Here is a 25660-nt window from a genome sequence, read left to right as displayed (position 1 = left end):
TATGATAGTAATCGATAACTGACAGTTGGATATGGATTGCGAACGTTTTCGTGATGCATAATTTAATTTCGTCTGCAGTTGACGTTTGGGACCGTGCGAACACAGTAAACACCGAAATGCATTGGGAACCTATTGAGGAAACATCAAACGGCATTTTGTACAGCGAAACGCTGAACGACTATTTTATAGACGAGAAAGATGAAAGAAGTCCTGTTGAAATCAGTGCCGTAATTCACCACCATATGGCTATTAAGTTTCCATTTCAGCTATGGAAGTTGATGCTGAACTACAGAGGATGGAGGATTTGGAAATGAATTCGCCAGGTAAATATTGTGTTTGTTATATTGTTTACACGTTGCTCTATTCATGTAATCAGTAGCTAATCCCATATGTCGATTTCCTGTAATAGAATACATCAACAGCATCAGTGGCCGTTGGGCTGTGACAACTAAGAAGAACACATTTTAAATGAATTCGGCAGGTAAATATTATTGTTGAGACTTCTATTCATCCACGTCTAACCATTAGCTAATGCTTTATTTCCACTACATCTATAATAGATGAAATCAACGGAAGCAGTGGCTGTTGGGCTGTGACAACTAACAAGAACACATTTTAAATGAATTCGGCAGGTAAATATTATTGTTGAGACTTCTATTCATCCACGTCTAACCATTAGCTCATGCTTTATTTCCACTACATCTATAATAGATGAAATCAACGGAAGCAGTGGCTGTTGGGCTGTGACAACTAACAAGAACACGTTTTAAATGAATTCGGCAGGTAAATATTATTGTTGAGACTTCTATTCATCCACGTCTAACCATTAGCTAATGCGTTATTTCCAATACATCTATAATAGATGAAATCAACAGAAGCAGTGGCTGTTACGCTGTCAACTGAGAAGAACACATTTTGAGTTCAAACGAAAATTTATGTCAAGAAGATCTCTAGCAAGAGCAATCATTTTTACCTCCAAAGCGACTGCATCCGCAATTTGGATAGTCGGGGACCTTCACAACATACGGGTTGAAAAAGTTGAATGTGCTGTGGAGGGGGGGGGAGAGAAAAAGCTTTTTTACTTTTGAAAAATAGTTATTCATAATCCCTTATGTCACGTTGATTAAATTTAATGTCAACAATTAACTTGGTTTTGAAACGTATTTCCCATGTAGAAAAGATGCAGAAGCTTCAGTACACTACTTTGATAAATCTCGCTAACATGTCTATGTGCCGGTGTCGCGTAAAGTCATGTTCCACATGCAACCGTTGTTCGAGGTGCCAGTGTAACCACGATGGGCGATCTATTGAAGAAAAAATTAGTCGTAAAAGAGGCCGATACAGTAGTAAGGATGGCAGCTCCGATCCGCCAAGAAAAAAAAATACGAATTTTATCGCCAAATAGAGTTCCGCGCCGCCAACAGCCCGTTTTGCTGTCCGGCAAAGAAGGAAGTGAAGTGGATTACATAAATGATGCGGATACAGCTAGCTCAATGAGAGCAATAACTTCCCTAGTTGATTTATTTGCTGCTTTTGAACTCAAAAAGAGTTCGTCCTTGAGAAAGTTGTTATCGGCAGCCGATGTTAGATCTAACATAAGTAACTGGGAAGAAGAGTCAAAAGCAAATCATGTCATGCAAATTAGTGTTGCCAAGATATACAAATCCTTCATTTCAAAAATAGCTGTTCTTCTGTGTGGACCAGCAGCACAAGTGTCGATTACTAAATCAATGGCAAAGTTAATTGACCAATCGCGACATGTCCTCACCCTTCCACTGATTCACACAATTGCCCGTTCTAAAAAGGCAAAGACGGAGCAGCGTACGGCCAGGGCGTATCTTTGCGGCTCACACCGAAGAGAAGACGTCGTGCAACTAAAAGATTTGGACGGTGACTTCACACTGGCCACTCATACATTTCAAAAGGGATTGAAAGACTTTAAGACAGTGACAAGTGGGCAGTGCCTTCCACGAATTAATTGGAGCATTGGGCGTTTCAATCACACGACTGCTGATTCGGCTATTTAGTTCATTTTGAGCCCAGACAACGTGTGCTACACGTCCTGGGGAACGAAGACTATTATTGTTGATGGTGTCGCACGTGGATTTCCTTTAGTTATGCGAAAAATGTCTCACACACATATGTACGAAAATTATGTGAAAAGTGCTACGGTTGAAATTCCAAAAGACAAACAGCTGAAAAGATCAAGTTTTTTTAACTTAGTGTCTGCTTTGACGCACTGCGATGCAAAACTGCATAAGGCAGTAGACTACATTACTGGTTTTTTTATTAACGACAACTTCGCCGTTATTTCTAGATTAATCGACGCATATTGTGACCCCGGCGAAGAAAAGAGGAAATTATTACGTGAGGTTGACGCTGCACACCGGTATCTGAAATATGGTTTTCACGGAGACAAAGATGACTGCATCGCCCATAGGGTGTCCTTTGCGCTCGGTGGCGAAGATGCACCAGTTGATGCAACTGCAACGTACAGTAATTGTCGACATCTGTTTTACATATTCCAATTTCTGAATGAATATATCATCAAATCGACTGCCCCTCAACACTCAGCATTAACAGCCCTAGATGGCTGTCTAAAGAAAGTTCAGTTATTTATGGGTCACCGGCTTCGAGTTCTGAATCAACAAACAGCTTTACGTCAAATGCACACCGAAATGGAGCGTAATTGTTTACGCAATGGATTTTCTAACGAGTGCGTTCTTTTGATTGATTAGAAAATGAAGTTTGAGCCGGTATACTTCCGCGAGAAAACTGTAGATCATTACGGTAAAAGAGGAATAAGCTGGCATGGTTCAATGATTACATTTTATACATGTGTTTGCGTCGATGGTGTACAAACCGCCGTTCCCAACAAATTCTACATGGACCATGTAGTTGAAAATGAAAGCAAGCAAGATGTGACGTCAGTGATATCTTTTCTCGAAGCAGTGATTATAGCGATTAAGAAACTATTTCCGCACATAACTACTATATTTCTACAGTCGGATAACGCTAGTTGCTATCAAAATACTGTATTGTTGATGCTCATTCCATACCTAGGTTTTGCCCATTCCTTATGCATCCGAAAAAACCGAAAGATGCTCTCACAATGACGTTGCAACAGTTCCCCAGGAAAGAAAATCCTAACCTGCCGTCTGATTCTAAGATTAGGAGTAAATTTTCTTACCAAAAACTGTGTGCAAAAAAACCGAATCAACAAATAAAGTGATTTCATATTGTCTCCTGTATTGTAATTATTTTTTTTTCAAGAAGTTGTTGAAATACAAAAACAATGATGTTCGCAAATCACCAAGCCTACAGTGATAAAATATGTATTTATAGGTTTGCAAATCCTTCTCCTGCTAATACGTCCTATAAATGATTACGCCCAGCATAGCCAAAACGTAGCCCATAACTTTAAACACACCTTTTTTGGATTGCCATTATCGCTGTAGTAGGGCGAAACCTAATTCTTTTCATCCTTGTAGAGGTGCTCCTACTTCTTCCATAGCTGGAACTTCAAATCGCGGCTAAAAGTACTTGGCACAGGACGTACAAACAATGACTACTTCTTCCTTGTAATTGTATGTGCTGTGTGTGGTGTGGTCCATAACCAAGGAGCGTCACAATAAAAAAAGAAATGAATGCCAATGACAGTATGACACACAATAACCATAAGAAATGTAGCCTTACACAATATCACGAAACCAGCATCAACTGTATTTCTATCACTCAAATGAACGACGCCAAAGGTGAAGTATAATCGAAACTGAAAATCACAAGAAATATGACTTGGATCGCTGTGACGACTCAGCGTCCATCTTTCACAAATAAATAACAAACATGATGATCGAGTTATTAGGACAGAACATATCGATTGTTTAATCGCAATGATAAATATGGGCCGTTAGACTATATGAGAGGGCCTAAAGCATGTCCCTCGGTCTAAAGTGAAGGCCAAGAAATCGTAGCTTCGGTACTAATCCACCAGGAGCGAAAGGGAGGTTTTAAAAAAATGGCTGCTAGGCTGGGTGGGAAACTGGCCAAATGAGCCATTTACTAGATTGCGAATAACTCGGCCAATCAAATCCGGAAAAAGATTTCCTTTCGGATTTGCATTAAGGGATGGCCAAGCAAACTTTTGGTACAATTAATTTTTTTTAAACGCTTCTTTTTTTCCCAAAAAGCGATACCAACCCCCCAAATTTCAAAAATTTGAAAAAACCCTAATTTTAACATGAAATATCTCCCGAACGGCAGGGAATTTTAGAATTCTGAAAAAAGAGGCAAATCCTGAGTAAAGAAATGGATAGGCCTGTATTTTTTTAAATTTTACATCCCATAGCGGAATAAAAAAAAAAACGGGGTCCATGAATTTGGTGCACTTGAGTGGTGGATTGCTTGTTAAATAGTTATGGCTGCAACAAAGCCGCAAAAAGGTTCTCAAACTGAAACTCAAACAGTTACCGCAATTTTTCGTCGAATCTCCGTCTAAGACTGTGCACCCAATGACTGATTATCGATAACTTGCCAAAACAGAGAATTTTTCTATTTTTGATTCAACCAAGCAACAAAAATATAACATTGTAACAATGAACAATTCTAACTGTTCCCATCCCGGGAATCGAACCCGAGCCTCCTGGGTGAAAGCCAGGTATCTTCAAAGGTCTTGTGCTAGACTTCGTGGAGCGTAGACGTGTTTTTAAAGAGTTTCGGTTTTTATTGATTAAGTGTTTTGGCTCCTGGTATTATTTTTACATTTTATCCATTGACATCCAAAAAACCCTTAAAAAATTCTTATGCTTTAATTAAAACAAATATTGAATTTTAATGCATATATTTCTTTAATTTTAATACTCCATTGAATTCATTTATTTATTCTTTTTATCCTTGAATTTTTTGTTCATTTGATTCCACACTTTCTTCGGTTTTTAAATTTTTTTTTATTCTTAACAAATTTTTTTATTCCACAATTTCTTCGGTTTAATTTTTTTTATTCTTCACAAAATTATTTTATTTTTAATTTTTAGTACTTAAAACATCAATTTTGCTATTTTTTTTTCTTTCTTAAATTTTTAAAAATCCTTTCTTTCTATATTTATTTAGAATTTTCTCTTCAGATTTTAATGGTTTATTTTTTATTTTTCTAACAATATTTTACCGATTTTTGCTTTACTTGTTTGTTTTTAGTCAATAAGAATTACTGTTTTATTCTTTCATATGTAATTGGGCCCAGGGTAGCAATGGCAGAGGTAACAGCATCTAGTAGAAATGCTACTAGAGTAAGACTCCATGGGACAATCATTAAAATCCCAGTTCCTCTGCCAAACATTTTAAAATGTGGGGAGAAATCCTGTGAAGGTGGGCGAGGTAGCGGTCCCTGGTCTGGGGATCGCAAGAGACAATTGACGGAGACACACATAAAAGAAAGACATTTTAGGAGATCGGTTCAGTACACCACCCAGTATGTCTGCCTTGGCTATAAAAAGGAATTTAATTCGTTTATTTTAGCCGGCAGACATGCAATACCTTGTACTGAGTCCCTTTCCCCCAGTATTCTTCGCCAATCCCTCGAACTAACCATTGCATCTGCAATTGATGGTTCGCAGGGTTCTCCTAATCCCGCTCACTCTTCTCTCCCCACGTTTTCCCCTTCCAGAATTGAAGGGGACAAAATCATTTTAAAATACCCTGGGAAACCACCGAAATGTCCTAGGTGTGAGTGGACTACCTTGGCAACTAACACCAGAACCATGGGTAGTATCCACAGACACCTAAAGACAGCCTACACACTCCGACTAGTTAAATATTGGGAATGCGGAGTGTGTGGATTTGCTGGAGATGGCCCTACACTAAAAGGACATTACCAAAGGTTACATTCCAATCACAACCCATCACCCTCCATCCGATTTGCTGGGACATCCAGTATGGATGGCTCCAACCGTGACTCTTCTGCTGCAGTGATCTCTCTAGAGGATGTTTTTCCACCAGAAGACGAGCGTGATGAGCTATCCGTGGTGGAAATCCCAGCGATCGAGGAATCCCCTGGTAATGTCCTATCCCCAGCAAATTTTACCGCTAGCCCTATTTTAGATCTTGGGAGGGAGTTCGCCTCCTCTTTTAATACACAAAATTTTAGTTGGCTTTATGAACTCCCCCCACAAGAAAATACTAGCCCCACAATTTTATCACAAGAGATTTTAGACCCTTCACCTAACCCCGAGACCTTAACCTTTGTCCCCAGTCAGCAAAGTAATCGAGGACGTAGTCACAACAGCTCAGAAGAGCAGACCCAAAAAGACAACGATTTTGTCAGTCTCTGGGTTCCTGCCTTCTTGAGCTGTGAGACTCTACATGACCTAGACGACGTCCTCGAACGTTGCACAGCTGACTGACTTCGCTCGTTTACCGCTGTCAAATAATTGCCTTTGTTGTCACACCCCTTTCTTTAATCTATTTCCTCCAGCATGGGTAGGCTTTGTGTACACTCGATGGCAGTGACCGACCCTTCACTACCTCAGCATAGTTTACAAAGTTTGAAACATCCATCAAGCCTCATCAGGACTGGGAGTTTTCTTCTTACAATTTGTTAAAGTGGTAGATTTGTGTGCGTGTGAGATTGTTCCCCACAGGATAAATAAGAAAAATAATAAAATTATAATTCTCACCAATTGCTGTATTTCTCTGATAAAAGGGGAACACAAAAGTCGTAGTATTTTACACCAGAAAAACCAAAAAAGGGAAAAACGATTCTAAGGAGACCAAAAGGTACGCCCCCCACGCTCTCTTGTAGCATACCGTTACTGTCGGTTGGTCGCCCTGGCAACCAAAAATCATAAAAGGGTTCAGCAACTTGCAACGGTCGTGACATCCCGGCCCCGTTCAACTAAGTGGAAACGTCTGGGGTCTGAGATGACTCCTGAAAAACAAAAAGCTTAATGGCGGGTCTGACATACTCTCCGTACTGCGTTTGGACTATGGCGGTCCTGACGACTCCATCCTGGCCGGGCATTACTTTGGTTATCCGACCTACTGGCCACGTTCCCCGTGTGCTCTTCTTGTCGGCTACCAGCACTAGATCTCCCACCATGAGTCCGTGCGTCTGTTTGGTCCATTTTTCCTCTCAGTCAGGGTTGGCAGATATTCGCGGAGCCAACGTCGCCAGAAATGCTCGACGATTTGCTGTGCCCGCCCCTAGCTCTTGCTGTTTAGACGTTCCGTCGGGCTAATGACTGCAACTGGCAAATTCGGGTAGTGGCTGCCTAGTAAGAAATGGTTTGGCGTCAGCGGGAAAGGATCCTTCGGGTCTATGCTCACATGTGTCAGTGGCCGGCCGTTAAGTAGAAGTTTTATCTCGGTGAGAGCAGTGTAGAGTATTTCGTCGGAGGCCACTTGGTTCTGTAGGACGTGCCTCAGCGTTATTTTGCATGACTTTACTAGACGCTCCCACGCTCCACCAAAGTGTTGGGCCGACGGAGGAGAAAAGTGCCACTCAATTCCTTTTAGCTGGAAGTTCTGTTCTGCATGGACGTTGAATCTCTCGATTGCCTCTCTCATTTCTTTCTCCCCGGACACTAGGTTAGTGCCATTGTCGCTGTAGACGATGGCAGGACTCCCTCTACGGTTGGCGAAGCGACGGAAAGCGGCGACAAAGTAATCCGTTGTGAGACTGTGTGCCATCTCCAGGTGAATCGCTCGAGTAACCAGGCAGGTAAAGAGAACACCGTATCGTTTCTCATGTCGCCTACCTACCACCACTTCGAATGGTCCGAAGTAGTCGGTACCTACATTCGTGAACGCCGGAAGATAAGGCTGCAACCGGTGTTTGGGTAGCGGGGCCATGAACGGCAGCGTCGCCTTCGCCCCTTCCTTCTTGCAGACAATAGAGTTGCGGACGATTTTACTCACCATGGCGAGCCCTTTGGTTATCCAATATCTGCCCCTCGTTTCACTGAGAGTCCGGATTTTCTCTCCGTGACGTACCGATTCATGGGCATCTAGTATGATTGGATCAGCTAAGGGGTGCGTGTGGGGAATGATGGTCGGAAAACGGGTTTCTTCTTCTAGCTCAGCGTGCTCCAATCTCCCGCCAACGCGGATGATTCCGTTTCCATCGATGAAGGGATTCGGACTCCTTAACCTTGTATTTTTCGGTAATTTCTTTGACTGTGACAGGCTTCTAACGTCTTCTTCGTAACAATGTCTCTGCGCCACTTGTATGCACCTGATCATTGCAGCCGCGTAGTCACGAGTGTTTGGTTTCGCACTTTTTGATTCGTCGGAATCTTTTCCCAGTAGTATCATTTGGGCCACTTTTAGCTTGAGCTCGTCCAACGATGTTGCTTCGTTTATAAGTATTTGGATGGTGCAAGGCGGTTCCAGTGACACGGCGTAAACGTCGGTAATCTTTGAATCTTGTTGTGTGCGCCATGTGGTCTGACTGGGCCATTGCTCGTCCGTCTTCAACAAAAATTCAGAGCCGGCGAACCAACGATGATTTTGACTGAGGTTCGTCGCTTTGACTCCCCGGCTACAATCGTCGGCAGGGTTCTCAGCTCTAGGGACGTGGTTCCATTCAATCGCTTCGGAATAATTGAGTATGTGAGTCACTCAATTAGCTACGAATTCTTCTAGTCGGGAGCGGTAGGTATTCACCCAGCGAAGAACAGTCGTGGAGTCGGTCCAAAAATACCTCCGCCCGGTTATCATGCTCAACTCCTTCTGCACAATTCGTGCCAATTCGACTGCTGTCCAAGCGCCATTCAGCTCTAATTTAGGTATTGTCAGTTTTCGGACGGGAGCCATACGAGATTTTCCCATGACGAAGGCCACATGAATCCGTCCTTCACATGAGTAGCGCAAATATGCGACTGCTCCGTACCCGTCCTTTGAAGCGTCAGAAAAAACATGTAATTGCACGTCGCATTGGTCGGCCACAAAGTTAATACGGCGAAAGCATCGAGGGATTCGCAGGTTGGTTGCTCTGCCGAGTTCAAAACACCAGTCGCCCCATTCTTGCAAGATGTCTCCTGGCAGCTGCTCGTTCCAGCTGATTTCCCTTCTTCAGATCTCTTGCATTAGAATTTTGACTGAAATGATGACGAGGCAGATGCACCCCAGAGGGCCAAAAATAGAGGCTGCGGCGGCGAACATTTCCCGTTTGGTTTTGACTTGTGGTGGAGGTTTGAAATTGAACTGGAATTCGTCAAGCTCGCAATCCCAGAACATTCCGAGCGTTCGTTCAATAGGCAGCCGATCCAGATCGATGTCCAAGCTTGAATGGGCTCGCTCGGTAGCTGGTATGGAAGTCAAAACGGTTCTTGAGGAGCTCAACCACTGGTTCAAACGGAACCCTTTACTTTTCAGCATTGAAATCATCCGATGTGACCACTCCATGGCGTCCTCTTCCCGGTCGAAGGAATCCAAATAGTTATCGACGTAGAATTTCTTGACTATCTTGGAGAGCAGATTGAATTCTGGTTGCTCTATTGCTGCCTTCCGGAGGGCTCAAGTGCAGCACGCTGGAGACGATGTAGCTCCAAATACGTGTACGCACATTTGGTACGTACTAGGCGCCTCTTTACTGTTTGGTGTCCTCCATAAGAAACGTTGAGCAGACTGATCCGCCTCAGGTACCTTCACTTGTAGAAACATCTTTTCAATGTCGGCTGATACACCAATGGCAGAGACACGGAAACGCAGGAGTACTCCGATTAGACTGGTGAGAAAATCCGGCCTCGGTAGTAGTAAATCGTTTAATGAATTTCCTTTGAATTGAAGCGCTGCATTAAACACTACTCTTAACTTGTCTGGTTTATTCGGGTTGGTTACACCAAAATGGACGAGGTAGTTGGTTTTTCCTTCAGGCCCGGCTAATTCAGTTGGGTGGAGAGGTCTTGCAAACCCAAGGTCAATGTATTCATTAATGATTTTGCTGTATCTCACCGCATACGCTGGATCCCTAGCGAAACGCTGTTCGTTCGCAAAGGGGCGCTGCAGCGCGAGGGGGCGGTTGTTAGGAATGGAGAAGTTGTCTGTCGCCCATAACAAACCGACTTCGTATCTTCCTCCCAGATCTTTTGTTGTGGTTTCCAACAGCTTCATCGCCCGTTTGTCCGACCGACATACGAATTTTCCGTCTTCTTTCGCCGGGAGTGCTCGCGTGTCTACCTCAAAGAGGGATTTCAGCAGGCTGTCTAGTGCTACGGCGTTGCATGAGGTGTGACTCTCTCTAGTCGAGTCGTTTACCACGAGATATGAGGGTCGGCTTCCAAAAACGGTCCAACCGAGAACGGTCCGCATCGCGTACGGTCCCTTTGTGTCAGTTTTCGGACGTCGGACCTCCACGGGAAGGTGGGCTTCTGTGACATCCATGCCCAATAACATCAGTATCGGCCGGTCGTCCATTTGTGGGAGGTCTAAGTCGGCGAGTTGATCCCATATGGCTTTTTCCACTTGCCAATCCACGTTGCTTCGAGTTAAATTTAAATGTGGAACTGCGAGAGCGTTTGCCACAGCGCACGTCCAATCTCCATCTTCGGATTCCAATGTGAAACAGATGTTAGTAGCGATTAAATCAGGATCTCGTCCGTGGAAGGTTGAGAGCCGAATTTTCTCTATTTCTCCGGTGAGTCCTAGTTCGTTCACGACATCGGCTCTTACAAGCGTGACTTGACTTCCGCTGTCCAGCAACGCTAGGATTCTTTTGCTATTAATTTCTGCCCGAATCACCAATGAGACGATGGGTAGGATAATATCCGGCCCCCTTTTCTTGGATGTATTTGTAGCTAGACACAGAGCGTTTGCGCCAGTAAGTGGAAGTGCGGCATCTCGCGGTTGAATTTGAGCTAAACCCTTGGGAAGTTCCGCTCCATGCAGCAATGGGTGATGTTTGCGGTTGCAATTTTGTATAGAGCACGTTATGGTTTTCCTACATTGGGAACTTAGATGTTTTCTTCCGAGGCACCTAAAACAGTTGCCCTCGGTCATCACCATACGGATTCGTGCGTCGGGGGTTGCGGCTATGAAGACACTGCATTCATAAAGTGGATGTCTTTGCTGTTTACAAAACTGGCAGTTACCCGAAGGTTTACTGGACGGACCTTCCCTCGCCGTCGTGTCTCTTGGCAGTTGTCTTTTGGCGGCAAAAAGGACCGTGGGATATTCGCGTCGACTTGTTGGCCCAGCTCTCGTTTCTTGATGGTTCCTTGTCTGCTTTTCTCTTTCTCCGGTCGATCGCTTATGGATCGGGGTATTCCATATATCACTGTTTATTCTCTCTTGCAACCATCTGTCGAGATCCATTAGCGTCATTACGGCAGGCCTTCTTCTATAAAGATAAATTCCCCATTAACTTCTGAGATCGCTGGGTAGCTTGTCGGTGAATAACTCAAGAGCGGGACCAGAGAAGATGTCGGACGCATTCTCGTCCTGAAGCCCGGAGGTAACGTCGTGTATTTGGGCGGCCAAGTCGCGCAGTGCGTGCCCGTCGCCGTCTCTGCAGTTCCTAATACGTTGTAGGCTGTGCAGGTAGGCCCGTTCAATCAGGTACGGATCTCCATATCGGCTATGCAGCTCGTTAAGGACTCTTTTGTAGCTGTTGGGGTTTCTCAGCATAGTCTCGAATCTTTGTCGCACGTCTGGTGTCAACATGTTTTTTAGCGCTACGATTCGCTGGGCGTCAGACGGCAAAACTTCGTGAACGAGCTCTTTAAAGGATCTTGAAAAAGAGCGCCACAGACGCGGGTCTCCGTTAAAGAGCGTTATCTCGATCCTGGGTAGCATGGTTGATAACCAGTTGAACCCGCTACTGCCGGAATAGTCTGCTGACCGTGGTGGTGGATTTGGTAAAGTGGCCCCGGGAGGGTTGTCGAACGGTGTTGAGCGGTTTAATGGTCGCGGTGGCGGATCCGGAAAGATGGTCTCGGGACGGTTGTCAAACGACATAGAGTTGTCATCAGGCCCGCTCGTGTCTTTTGGATTTGTAATTTCCAGGGACGATTCTAAAGCTCTCTGACGATTAATTTCGCCCTGTAGCTCGACTCGCTAAGCATGTGAGTTGCGTCGGATTTCTTCAATTTTCTTATTAGTTTCTTCCTCAGTAATCTTGAGCGCTTCTTCTGCTGCCATTCGCTTCTTCTTGGCTTCTGCGAGAACGACCGATGAGTCACCTTTATCGTTCGCCGGCCTTTTCACCCCGCCGTTGGGCGTCTCGTCAGACTGGATAGTGTTGAGGTAATCGTCGATAAGTTTGAACGCGTCGTGTGCAGCAGTGTCAGTCCTGATCGCCCACTGTTCCTCCGTATTAAGCGAGTCGCCTGTTGGAGCTATTGCTGATAAGTATCTTGAATGATGGTACAGACATTGGTTCATCAGTTCTTGTATATTCTCCTTTAGCAGCGTCATGCCCGGGTAGGAAACAATACTGACCATTCTTAATCCGATGTTGATTTTAGGTCGGTTCACGTCGTAAATGCGTTATAAGTTACATGAGATTGGTCCATGGTTGGAAAAATATTGGAATGTGGTTTTTCAAAAACCAACTCAATTCCATCCTGGGCCATTCTTAGAAAGTTGAGTTTTAACGATGCATGTATCCCGCTACTAAACCAATGTCGATACAATTTCGAACCTTTGCTGTTGTTCAATATCGACTAGCCAATAATAATCCAATGTCCGAAACCCAAATTTCAACGATGTATATATCCCAATATTTATCCAATGTCAATACAATTTCGAATTTTTGATGCTGTTCGAAAACGAAATGCCAATGGTGCCCCAAAGTCAGAAATTCAAGTTTAAACGATATATCTATCCATATACTAATCCAATGTTGGTACAATTTAAAAATTTTGCTTTTGTTCAATATCGAAATGCCAATAGTACCCCAAAGTCAGAAATCCAAGTTTAAACGTATATATATCCATGTACAAATCCAATGTTGGTATAATTTCAAATTTTTGCTCTTGTTCGATATTGAAATGCCAATAGTACCCCAAAGTTAGAAACCCAAGTTTAAACAATATATAAATCCATATACAAATCCAATGTTGGTACAATTTCAAATTTTTGCTCTTGTTCGATATCGAAAGGTCAATAGTATTTCAAAGTAAAAACCCAAGTTTAAACGATTAATATATCAATATACTAATCCAATGTTGGTACAATTTCAAATTTTTGCTTTTGTTCGATATCGAAATGCCAATAGTATCCCAAAGTCAGAAACCGAAGTTTAAACGATTTATATATCCATATACTAATCCAATTTTGGTATAATTTCAATTTGTTTCTCTTGATCGATATCGATTAGCCAATTATAAGCCAATATTAGACAAACAAGATTAAACGATCTTTATACCACGATACCAACCCAATGTCGATGCGATACGAATTTTTGTTGTTGTTTAACGATAATATTATTGGTATGTATGTATATATGTATAGTTTTGGGGTAGAAGTCGGGGAACGGTAAAACCCTGTTTTTGGAATTGGTTTTTGGAACCGGGTTTAATTTTAGCGAGGAATTTTTAACATAGGTCCTACGATGTTACCTAGTCTCGTCATTCGATAACTGATATAAGTGCAGAATTCCATCATTTGCCGAGCATTGGCTTGCCAATAGAAAGCTTGTATTTTTGTGCATCAATCCAAGCCTATACGAACATCGAATTAATTTTGGCGAATGTTGTTTCCTGCCCCGGTATACATCGAACAATAACATAAATTCGAAATTGTATCGACATTGGATTAGTATCGGAATATATAGATCATTTAATCTGTTTTTCCTAATTTTGGTTTACTATTGTCAAATTGATATCGATCAACAGCAAAAATTCGAAATTGTTTTAACATTAGATTAGTATCGGGAGATAAACATCGATTTCTGACATTGGTTTACTGTTGGCTAATCAATATCGAACAAGAGCAAAAATTTGAAATTGTACCAAAATTGGATTAGTATATGGATATATAAATATCGTTTAAACTTGGGTTTCTGACTTTGGGGTACTATTGGCATTTCGATATCGAACAAGAGTAAAAATTTGAAATTGTACCAACATTGGATTTGTACATGGATATATATATCGTTTAAACTTGGGTTTCTGACTTTGGGGTACTATTGGCATTTCGATATCGAAAAAGAGCAAAAATTTGAAATTGTACCAACATTGGATTTGTACATGGATATATATATCGTTTGAACTTGGGTTTTTGACTTTGGGGTACTATTGGCATTTCGATATCGAACAGCAGCTAAAATTTGGAATTGTACCAACCTTGGATTAGTATATGGATATATATATCGTTTAAACTTGAATTTCTGACTTATGGGTACTATTGGCATTTCGATATCGAACAGCATCAAAAATTCGAAATTGTATTGACATTGGATAAATATTGGGATATATAAATCGTTGAAATTTGGGTTTTGGACATTGGATTATTATTGGCTAGTCGATATCGAACAACAGCAAAAGTTCGAAATTGTATCGACATTGGTTTAGTAGCGGAATACATGCATCGTTAAAACTCAACTTTCTAAGAATGGCCCAGGATGGAATTGATTTGGTTTTGGAAAACCACATTCCAATATTTTTCCAACCATGGACCAATCTCATGTAACTGATAACGCATTTACGATGTGAACCGACCTAAAATCAACATCGGATGAAGAAAACAGAATGGTCAGTATTGTTTCCTACCCGGGTGTGCTTTTTAAATTTGTTATTTTTAATTACATTTTTTGTTGTATTTTTGAAATTTTTGGTCTAAATTAACGATTAAACATGAAAATGAAATGATTGTTGTGTAAATTAGTATCTATAATCAGTAAAAATAATAGAACTGTAACCACGTACTAAATTTAAACTAACTTTGGTTTTCACTGGGAAATTTTTTCTAAGTTTTTAACCAAATTCCGGAACTACTCCGGAAAACATATTACTTGATATGTATAGAAATAGCTAAGTGGATAAAGCGTCTGAAAGATGAAGTTGTTGTACAGTGGTCTAGGGTTCAAATCCGGGAAATCCGGCTAGGTTTGTCTTTACTTTATATTACGATGAATAAAGCTATCCTTTTGTTTTAGGCTACTATTTAATTTTTGATGTTGGAATGTTGAATGTTGGTCCAATGTTGTTTTGCGCAATTATTGGCTGCATATCGAAATCGCACATCGGCCCGGGTCATTTCCAACTTGAGTCGCCAAACCTTGTCCATTTCTGTTATGCCACTACTGATAAAATTATCCCGGATCAACACTGCTCACCAATGTTCTTCCAAAATACATTTATAACATTGGTTAGGTGTTCAATTTTTAAAATTGATACAATGTTGTTTTTCGCTGTTATTGGCTGAAGATCAGAATCGCACATCGGCCCGGGTAATTTACAACTTGAATTTTCAAACCTTGTCCATTTCTGTTATGCCAATATTGATAAATTAATCCCGGATCAACACTGCTTGCCGGTGTTCTACCAAAATACATGTGTAATATTGGCATAGCAGAAATGGACAAGGTTTGGCGACTCAAGTTGGAAATGACCCGGGCCGATGTGCGATTCTGATCCTGAACCAATGGTCGATTCTGTATCGGCAACAACATTGGACCTAGATAAAATTCCTACCCGGGATGGTATCTCTGCTAGCCTCCGAAATGATTTTCTGCTCCACAGAATTCACGGTCCGCGTGAATAACCTTTTAGTAGTGGATCGCCTCGTTTTGTAGACCTCCGGGTCTCTTGGTTTCTTAGTTGCCTCGCCCCCTGAGGCTTCCGCATCGTCGGTGTCCATACCTTAACAATTTATCATTAGCTGTCAAGCACGTTTGGGATGTTACACAATCTTAGTTACCAATTACTTGGTCCGTTGCCTTATGGCTTTCCAAATGCTCTTATGGCGAGGTGCGGTTATTTTCCGATTTCAACCTCTCCGTTTTTTTTACGAAACTCCTTAGAATAATTTATAATTAGTAAACGAGCGTTTCGGTATGGCGTAGTATTATTTACCAAGTACTTGGTCCGTTGCCTTATTGCTTTCTGAAACGTTCTTGTAGCGTGGTACAGCCCTGATTGTTCCAATTCATTCCCTTCAATTGCCTTATGGCTTCCACTCGTCTTAAGAGCAGAACAAGGAAGAGTTGGTATGCAGTTCCCTTGCCCCGATGATACTAGGATGGATATGCAATGATACTATAATGGGCTGGTACTTGCATGGAACCTCTGCGGCTTCAAGTGTCAGAGTGAGCTTTGGCCTTTGTAGGCTTCCAGGGAATCGGTGGGTGACTTTCTTTGTCCAAATGAACTAATATTTGATAGGACCTCTGCGGGTTGTAATAGCAGGGTGCACCTTGGCCTTTGTAGGCTTTCAATTTCCACTGCATGTACAGAGAACCAATTGTTAGCACAAAAGAATGTCGTAAAAGTAAATTTAAACATGAGGTGGGTATGTAAAATCTTGATTCATGAGACATTTAGCCATGCCTAGTATTTCGTTCCCGGGTTTCGGCACCTATTGTGAGATTGTTCCCCACAGGATAAATAAGACAAATAATAAAATTATAATTCAAACCAATTGTTGTATTTCTCTGATAAAATGGGAACACAAAAGTCGTAGTATTTCACAAAAAAAAAAAAAAAAAGGGAAAAACGATTCTAAGGAGACCAAAAGGTACGCCTCCCACGCTCTCTTGTAGCAGACCATTACTGTCGGTTGGTCACCCTGGCAACGAAAAATCATAAAAGGGTTCTGCAACTTGCAACGGTCGTGACATGTGCGTCTCATTGGTCTAGTAGTATGATTCTCGCTTAGGGTGTGAGAGGTCCCGGGTTCAATTCCCAGATGAGCCCACAGTGAGCGTTGTACTCGGGGATGTAGCTCAGAGGGTAGAGCGCTCGCTTAGCATGCGAGAAGTACGGGGATCGATACCCTGCATCTCGAGCCGTTTCACCCACTCAAGTTGGTTACCCATTAGTGAACTATTTAAATAGTTATGGCTTATGGCTGCAACAAATTCGAAAAAGTGTTCTCAAACTCAAACTCAAACAGTGACGGCAATTTCCCCCCCCCCCAAGACTGTACACCGATGACTGATTATCGATAACTTGCCAAAACAGAGAATTTTTCTATTTTTGATTCAACCAAGCAACAAAAATATGACATTGTAACAATAAACAATTCTAACTATTCCCATACCGGGAATCGAACCTGAGCCCCCTGGGTGAAAGCCAGGTATCCTAGCCACTAGATCATATGGGATGTTATCAGCCGTTGGTTGTTCGACAGGTGCTCGAAGACCGTTCACCCTCCTACGATGGTACTGTACAAGCTGCGGAGGAATATCTCAAGAGGACTTACAACCGATTGAGACCATCTCCGCAGCAGTGCCAAAGTGCGAGGGAACTCTACGACACCTGCGACTGGTCCCAACCTTCAGAGGACCAGATGAACTTCCTTAATCGTGCGCCAACCCAACAAGAGCTTGAGGCTAAGCTTCGCCGGGCTACCAACACATCACCAGGGGTTGATGGCCTAGAATACCGTCATCTTAGAGCCATCGACACCAACTGCATTCTGCTGGAAACAGTTTGTAAAATGGTTTGGAAGCTAGGGGTTCGTAATTGTTTGAAGACATCGCGAACTGTCCCCATTTTCAAGAAAGGGAACACAGCTAACTACGAACTACATACACAGCTCTTACAGACGGTTGTCGAGGAGACAAAGACCAAACGAAAGCACATGTCTATTGCATGGTTGGACATGTGCAACGCGTTTGGATCTGTGGCTCATGCCGTTCTGAATGAGCTGTTCACATCACTTCCAATACCAGAGGACCTCCGACGCATCCTGGTGGACATATATTCGGGAAATCGGATGAATTTTGCCTTTAGGAAAGAATCCATCCGCATTTTCCCGACAGCAAGTATTCGCCAGGGTGACGCTCTTAGTTCCCCTATTTTTAACCTGGCTTCCAAACCCCTCGTCAGGGCCGGAAAGTCCAATATTAACCCCGGATTTTTAATATTTGGCTCGCTCGTGAAAACAACGGCATTTGCTGACGACATTGCCGTGGTTACAAATTCTCCCTCCGGGCTGCAAATAATTTAAAACGTTTTTACCCTCACCGCAAACACCTTGGGGATGCAATTTAATGCCGGGAAGTGTGCTTGCCTGGTCTTCGACAAAGGCAAGCCGTCTGACGCCCTGTGCCGAATTGGTGATCATTAATTCGGTGCTTGGCTCCAGACGACCAAGAAACATATCTTGGTACACCGATCGGAGGAAAATTACGGTTCCGACCACCAACTGACCTTATCCCTAACCTCGACAAGATTGCCGCCTCCCACCTCGCACCATGGAAAAAACTTGAAATCTTCCGTAGCCACCTTCTCCCCTCCCTTTCCCATCACCTTGCTTCGGGTCGGGTCCTGAAAGACTGCCTTACCCAACTGGACACTGAGTGTAGGAAGTTTCTAGGCCTTATTCGCAACCTTCCCAATCACGCAACGGTCCCGTTTTTCTACGCGGACCGGCGGGTTGGGGGCCTATGAACATGCCGCCTCACTGATGATGCCGATATCTGGACCATCGCCAGGGCTGCTCAGCTCCTCACTTGTAGAGACCCTACAGTGAGGAACATATGCCGAGAGCAGCTCCATTACACCATACGGCGAGGGTTCAGAAACGAGCATCCAGGAGTGTTGCCAGTTGGGGAATATCTTTCGGGATCCGTGGATGCAGGGCTCTACAGACTGAGGTACGCGGAGGCAGGGTCCAATCTTTGGACTCTTGCCCGCCAAGCTGCCAAACGACTGGGAGTGCGGATTGATGTATCCGGCGATGAAAATCTGAGAATTGTCACCGATGACGTCTCCGTAAGCCCAGTCAAGGCAGTCCGCGGACTTCGGAAAGTAGCTCGGCAGCGCTATACCAGAGACCTAATTTCCGATAAGAGCCACCAGGGAGTAGTTGCCACTTGCCTCTTCCTGGAAAACAAGTCAAAAGACTTGGCTCGCCTGGTATCCTGCCGTACGCCCCTCTCCTTCGGCGACTGGAGATATCTTCACAGGGCCCGGCTCGACAGCCTTCCTCTTCGGGGGCACTCGTGGTTTTGCTCATAGGAGCAAGATACGAGTTGCCGCCGATGCGGAAAGGAAAACGAGACCGGGTTTCATGTGCTTAACCACTTTGAAGAAGGTCTCCAGCTCGCCACCAAGAGGCACAACATCATCCAAGATCTCTTGGAGTCGCTGCTAGTCAAGCAGGGACACGACGTCACGATCAACAATGCCATCCCCAGGCAAAGGTTAAGACCGGGTGTTGAATTTCAACTATCCGGTTCCCGGGTGATGGTCGACGTCGTGGTCTGCTATGACCAACCAGGGAGTATGGAGAATGCCTACCAGCGGAAATATGATAAATATTTTTCGCATGCGAGGATTCTCCCCCTGGTTGTCGGGTCTCTTGGATCATGGTACCCCAGGAACGACGAAATCCGTTCGATTCTCGGAATCAACGGAAGATCCTGGGGTTCTTTTCGATTAAAGGCCCGATTGGCAGCGATCCAGGGATCAATGGAAATGGTATGTGCCCATTTCCATCATGGTGCACCAAACCCCGAAGCTGAGGATAACCCACTCTTCCCGTAGGAATTCCATACCCAGTAGATTAGTAGACTCTTCCGTATTTATTTTATTTATGTAATTTTAGTAATATTTTTTAATGCCTCCACCCCATAAATGTTTATTCCCCTTCCGGAAACCCCTCCATAAACTAGCCACTAGACCATATGGGATGTTATCAGCCGTTGGTTGCCGAAACCCGGGATCGAACCAGGGACTTTTAGATCTACAGTCTAACGCTCTCCCAACTGAGCTATTTCGGCATATTACGTTAACACTCAGGCCGTGTGGAATCCAGCAAATTGATAAAGTTCTTGTCACACCTGATTCCAATAACCATTGTAAGATTTAGTTCAGCCCGTGACTGAACTTACCTTAGTAAAGATGAAAATGTAAAGATGAAAGAAAGAAAACACGGGAGCACTGGCTGTTGTCTTGACGGTGTGAGGTATATTCAGTAACTAACTGCCCCTTGCCCTGTACATTTTCCGGTCGGTAGGCCGAGGGGGGGGGCTACACAAAATAAATTGTAACATGGTGGCCTCCTAGCGAGGGCCACCCAAATCATATGAAATAAAACGTGATTGAAGTCGCGTCCGTCTTCCAGCTCGTGTTGTCGGATGTTGGGAACGAGGTATATTCCCAACACACACCCCACCAGAGCCCGTGGTCCACGGCTCTTCCTGCTCGACTGGATCTGCGGCGGCCATGGGTGGAGTTGCTTCTTCTGGTTGCAATTCCAGCTCTGGCGTAGGTGAAATTTTGACGTCGTCCGCCTGATCCTCACGTAGCTCTAAGGGGTGTAACGATTGAATGGCGTGGTTGATAAGGTTCCCGTTCGGCGTCTTGACCATAACCATACGGATCAACCCGTCTCTGCTAGTGATTAGCTTCTTCACTACTCCTATCGTCCACATAAGGCGCTTGGTGTTGTCATCGTGAATGATGACAACTTCTCCTACCCTGATCTTGCGGCCGGATCCTCCTTTACAGTGGAATTTGTCGATTTGGAGAAAGTAGTCCGTCACAAATCGTTCACAGATATCGCTGACATACTCCCTACGTTGACGATCCATTTCCAGCAGTTTCAAATTGGTTGCGTCGGGAGCTATGAGGTTTTCGGCTGGCTCCGGCGGAGTGCAGTTCGAACACCTATTGTTGAGAAACTGTTTCGGGGTGATGGGGAGCGGGTCGTTGCTCCCTTCTGCCACGTAGGTGAGTGGCCGTGCATTCACCACGCTCTCGGTTTCAATGAGACTAACCTCTAGCTCGTCGTATTCCAAACATGCACGACCATTGGAGCGCCTCAACAAATCCTTCATCGTCCGCACCATGCGCTCCCAGAACCCTCCCCACCACGGGGCCAGGCTGGCCGAGAAAATCCATTCGGTTTTCCGCATTGCCAGAAGGTCGTGGATCGCTGGGTCGGATCTTAAGACTTTTAAATGTTTCGAGACGCATCTTAATGTTTGGGCATTGTCCGAATACATGATTGAGACGCTACCCCTCCTGGCGGAAAATCTTCGAAATGCGAGGAGGAAGTCGCGCGCGGACATCGATTTTGTTAGCTCCAGATGGACGGCCCTCGTTACAGCACAAGTAAATAGGCAGGCATAGCTCTTTGGCTGTTTAATTGTGGCCTTCTTTTTGGCTGAGGATTCATCCAATTGGAGGTTTTCTTCGTTTTCCTCCGTTGGTTCTGTGGTTGGAGGTTCTTCAATGGGCTCCATCGCTGGAGGCTCTACCGTAGGCTCCAAAGACGAACCATCCGTTGACGAGGGATCCGTGGAGGATGTAGGATCCGTTTGCTTGCGTTTCTTACGCAATGTTGGGTGTTTGTAATACAGCGGCCCTGCGAAATCAACACCCGTGATTTCGAAGGCTTTCGCTTGTTTCAGTCGATTAATCGGTAGAGGTGCAGCTATTTCTCTGAATGGCGGTGAAGATAGCCGTTGGCACTTGACGCAGGCGTGCCAGACTGATTTGGTCTGTTGGCGTCCTTTGATGATCCAAAAACGTTCTCTTAGATCCGATAGGGTGGTTTTAACTCCAGCGTGTTTTAGCGAGACGTGTCGATCTTGGATGATTAGTTTGACGACTGGATGTTGAGCGGGAAGCAAGATGGCGGGTTCAATCTCCCTGTCTCTTAGCGCTAGCTCTACTCTTCCTGTTATTCTAATCAACTTGTCTCTTGCGTCCCACACGGGTCGGAGTGCGGCAATTTTCTCCTTATGGTGCGGTTGCCGCCCTTCTTGCAGATCCTGAAACGTCTTGGGAAAAGCTTCTTTTTGGAGCTGCCTATAAATAAGTAGCTCCGCCTTCGTCAGTTCCTCTACTTTTAGATGTTCTACCGTTATCTGTTTTCCGTCTCCTGTCTTGATTGGAGTCTTCACTTGTGTGGCGTTTGTGGAGCGGTTTTTGGAGGCGAATCTTAGTATCCAAGCAGTTCTTCTGAGTAGTCGGTTCCAAGACGGAATTCGATCCAGATGCCATTCCACTGGAGTGGCTGGCTCCACGGAAGCAACCGACATGGTGACGGTTTTCGATTTTGCTTCCGCTTCGATTCTTTCATGGACACTGGGTTCTTCTACCTCGGGCGTTGAATCCGGCAATTTTGTTTTGTCTTCTTTCAGCCATGATGGTCCGTTCTACCATATCGGAGTGTACCAGCGTTACGGCTGGCGCTCCCCGCGAGGCGAGATCCGCAGGATTTTGGACTCCTGGACAGTGCCGCCACCAATTTGGGCCAGGAAGTTTCTTAATAGCTTCGACTTGGTTCCTGACGAATGGTTTCCACCTGTTGGTGTCTCCTCGGATCCAGCCAAGTGCCACTAGAGAGTCAGCCCAGAATATTGTTCGCCACGATTCTATGTGGAGAAAGTTATTGAGTTTTTCTCCCAATCGTGCTGCCAGAAGTGAGCTTAATAGCTCCAATCTTGGTAAGGCGACCTTTTTCTTTGGGAGAGGCGCCACTTTTGTCTTGCTAGCAAGAAAATGGATGGCTGTGTCGCCGTTTTTGGTTTGTAGCCTTGCGTTGGCAACGGCTCCATAAGCGGCCTCGGATGCGTCGCCGAAGACATGAATTTCTGCATTTTGTATGACCCTTTTCGAGTAGCCTATCCAACGTGGGATTTTTAAGTTGGCAAACTCGTTCAACCCAGTCATGGCTGCTATCCATGTCTTCCGTATTTCAGGAGGCGGTTCCACATCCCAGTCAATTTCGGCTTCCCAAAGTTTCTGGTAGATTATTTTCAGCAGGAGCGTTGTGGGTGCTAAAAACCCAATGGGATCGAATACTCTTGCCGATATTCTTAAAATATTTCTTTTAGTCACTAGTTCTTCCAATTCCGTCGCAGCTTCGATGATAGGTGCGGAATCGAATTGGAAGGTGTCGGATTCGGTATCCCATCGAATCCCTAGGACCTAAGGCTGACCTTCTTCCAGTTTCTGAGTGATAATTTTCACTATGGGGTTGATGAGCCCCTTTTCACCTAGAAATTGCGAACTGTTTTGTCATTGGTGACCCAACTTCGCATGTTGAGTTTTGCCTCCTGGAAGATGGATTTTGTCTCCTGTATCCTGGTATTAGCTGTAGAGATGTTGTCGGCGCCTCCAAGGTAGTCGTCAACATAAATTTGTTCCTTTAGCTGTCTTACTGTGGTGGAGTAGATCGATTCCATGCCGTATAGGTGCTTGTTTAGGGTAGCTCGCAGCAAAAATGGGCTGGTGCTGAGCCCAAATGGGACTCGTTTCCACTTGTATGCCACTAGAGGCGAATTTGGCGTTTCTGGTTCCGTGATCCACAGAAATCTGACAGCTTCGGCGTCTTCAGGATGCAGGGCGATGTTTAAAAAAGCTTTTTCGATGTCTGCTATCCACGCGATTTTGTTCAAACGGAATCGCATTAAGACAGCTAGCAGATCGGGGTTTAGGTTCGGGCCGGTTTCCAAGACATCGTTGAGGCTTGGGCCATACTTCGATTTTGCCGCCCCATCGAATACCGGTCGAATCTTCGTGGATTTTTTGTCCTGTCGGATGACAGGATGGTGTGGCAGATAAGTGTGGAGTCCTTCGTAGTTCTGGTCTGCCTCCTCTACGAAGTTTTGGACGCGAAGCTGGTCTATTTCCTTATGGTAGGCTGATAGAAGCTCGGGTGTTCTTTTGAGTCTTTTCAATAGACTCTCCAGTCTTCTTTTTTCCATCAGGAAATTCTTTTCTAGCCTCCATTTGTCCGTCTTCCACGGGATTGGGGTGCAGTATCGCCCATCTTTTTGACGGGTGATTTTGTCGCCAAAGGAGCTGAGAGTATCGTCTGGCTCCACTGCATCACAATCGTCTAAAATGGCAAAGTGTTCCAGCTTCCAGAACAGAGATAAGTCAAAGTCCGTTTGCCGCTTCAATTTTTCTTTTACGATTTTCCGTTTTTCCTTTTTGTTTTTGGAGGTATGGTTGAGCTCCTGGCTGGAAATTTCTTCCATAGGCCTCGGCTGGGCGGGCGAAAATTCTTTGGCCTTCTTGCCGGCTCCCATTACGTCCATATCTTCGGAGGAATTCGTAAAATAAAATTCTGAATCGAGACATCTGGCTGCGTACGATGATACTGTCTGATGATTGGAAAAGCTACTGCATTGTTGCATTTGCTGGATTATCGCCTTTTCTTTTTTCGATCTTTTTTCCTTCGAAGGTCCAGCTATCATGCGACCTAGTTTTGTGTTGTATGCTCTAAGGCCGCACGGACTTTGGATATTCGGTTCGTTAGGAATGATCTCAAACATTTGATCGACTCCGATTAAAATGCAGACTTCTTTTTCTTGGCTGTCGGTTTCAAACCTGTCGTCAGCCATTTTTTCGTCTTCCAACCACAGGTGTCTTGCGAATGCCGTGTGGGAGTAGGGTCCAAGTGTCTCCGATGTAGTCCGTTTCCAGGGCTGTTATTTTGACGAGAGGGGCTCCTTTCCAGGTGCCCCGAACTGTCAATTCCACTGCGTTGATTTGCTCTACTGGATTGGGTTTTCTTTGTTTGAAGACTCTCGTCCCGATATTTTCCACGGCCACTATCTTCAAATTCAGCGATTTCGAAATAGATCTGGTGACCCAGGATCTATGACTGCCATCCTCAATGAATAATATTGCCCTGGTTTCTTTACCATTGGGGCCTACCACCATCACCGTTGCCGTTTTTAACACGAGATCGCCGTAGGTGTTTGCACTGGAGACAGATGCCATGACGTTCGTTGGGGCATTGTTTCCGGTGTGTGCAAATCTTGTCACCTTTTTTGTCACAGAGGGCGGTGTGGTGTGTCGCCTGGCAGTGTTTGCATAAGTAGTTGGTGGGGCAGTTCAAAGTTTCGTGATTAGGGCTGGAACATCTGACGCACCTTTTCTGCCTGGCGATGGCCTTTTTGTCCTTGAGGTTTACTGGACAAACCGTGGGGTAGTGCATTTCCCCACAGAAAATGCACGGTCTTGTGCATTGTCGGACGGTGAAGTTGTCTTGTCGTCCTGGTGGTGTATTTGATGGCTGTGTGCTTTGTTTTGAATATTTTCTGGTTTGTGGAGCTAGTTGGGATCTAGCTCCAATCGCCAGCTGAAAGGCTGTAGCAGCTGGTGGCTTTTTTGCCGGTGTTAAATTCTTGGAAAGAATTTAATAATTAGTGGGTCTTATGACCGCCAAGTGGCGTACACCTTCAACATAAAAGAAAATATCACAATTTCTGAAGTGTACAAAAGAAGTTGTAATTTTGAACGCTATGTGGCGTAGACGTTCGTTTCTTAGAAAGAAAGAAAATTTTGATTTTGAGATTACCAACAAAAAGAGGAAAGAGTTTCGAATCTGAGCGCTAGATGGCGTAAGACGTTCAGCTCTGAAGAAAATGTTTGAAAATTTAAAAAAGGAAAAGGTTGCTATTCTGAGCGCCAGATGGCGAAGGCGTTCAGTAGATAAAGAAAAATGTTTTAATTTTTTGAAAAGGAAAAAAGACTGCTATACTAAGCGCCAGATGGCGTAGGCGTTCAGTAGATGAGGAAAAGAAAAGAAA

At 44.3% G+C, this 25660-nt stretch overlaps 2 protein-coding genes and 2 non-coding genes across 4 annotated transcripts; all 4 read right to left on the bottom strand.

Moving 5' to 3' along the window:
* Nucleotides 1-11352: 11352 nt before the first annotated feature.
* Nucleotides 11353-11949, bottom strand: LOC116932426. Its single transcript, XM_032940216.1, has one exon. The coding sequence runs from the start codon at nt 11947-11949 to the stop codon at nt 11353-11355; it is 597 nt and encodes a 198-aa protein (XP_032796107.1).
* Nucleotides 11950-16231: 4282 nt separating this feature from the next.
* Nucleotides 16232-21112, bottom strand: LOC123476939. The gene is made up of 3 exons (XM_045179952.1): nt 20276-21112; nt 16438-16512; nt 16232-16378 (listed from the first exon to the last, which is right to left on the bottom strand). The coding sequence occupies exons 1-3, from the start codon at nt 21110-21112 to the stop codon at nt 16232-16234; spliced, it is 1059 nt and encodes a 352-aa protein (XP_045035887.1).
* On the bottom strand, nt 17188-17259 carry Trnae-uuc. The gene has a single exon. It is a non-coding gene; the product is annotated as a tRNA-Glu (tRNA).
* On the bottom strand, nt 19813-19885 carry Trnay-gua. Its single transcript has one exon. It is a non-coding gene; the product is annotated as a tRNA-Tyr (tRNA).
* Nucleotides 21113-25660: the final 4548 nt, after the last annotated feature.

The sequence above is a fragment of the Daphnia magna genome, linkage group LG10 (genome assembly GCF_020631705.1).
Source record: "Daphnia magna isolate NIES linkage group LG10, ASM2063170v1.1, whole genome shotgun sequence".
Classification (NCBI taxonomy): Eukaryota; Metazoa; Arthropoda; class Branchiopoda; order Diplostraca; family Daphniidae; genus Daphnia; species Daphnia magna.
This window is presented reverse-complemented; position numbering and strand designations above follow the sequence as displayed.

Coding starts and splice junctions, on each gene's coding strand:
- LOC116932426 (XM_032940216.1), bottom strand. CDS start 11,949: ATGTCGTTTGACAACCGTCCCGAGACCATCTTTCCGGATCCGCCACCG.
- LOC123476939 (XM_045179952.1), bottom strand. CDS start 21,112: ATGTATTCGGACAATGCCCAAACATTAAGATGCGTCTCGAAACATTTA. Junction 16,513..20,275: donor GGACCACGGGCTCTGGTGGG/GTGTGTGTTGGG, acceptor ATCTCACAATAG/GTGCCGAAACCCGGGAACGA. Junction 16,379..16,437: donor ATTTTACATACCCACCTCAT/GTTTAAATTTAC, acceptor CTGTACATGCAG/TGGAAATTGAAAGCCTACAA.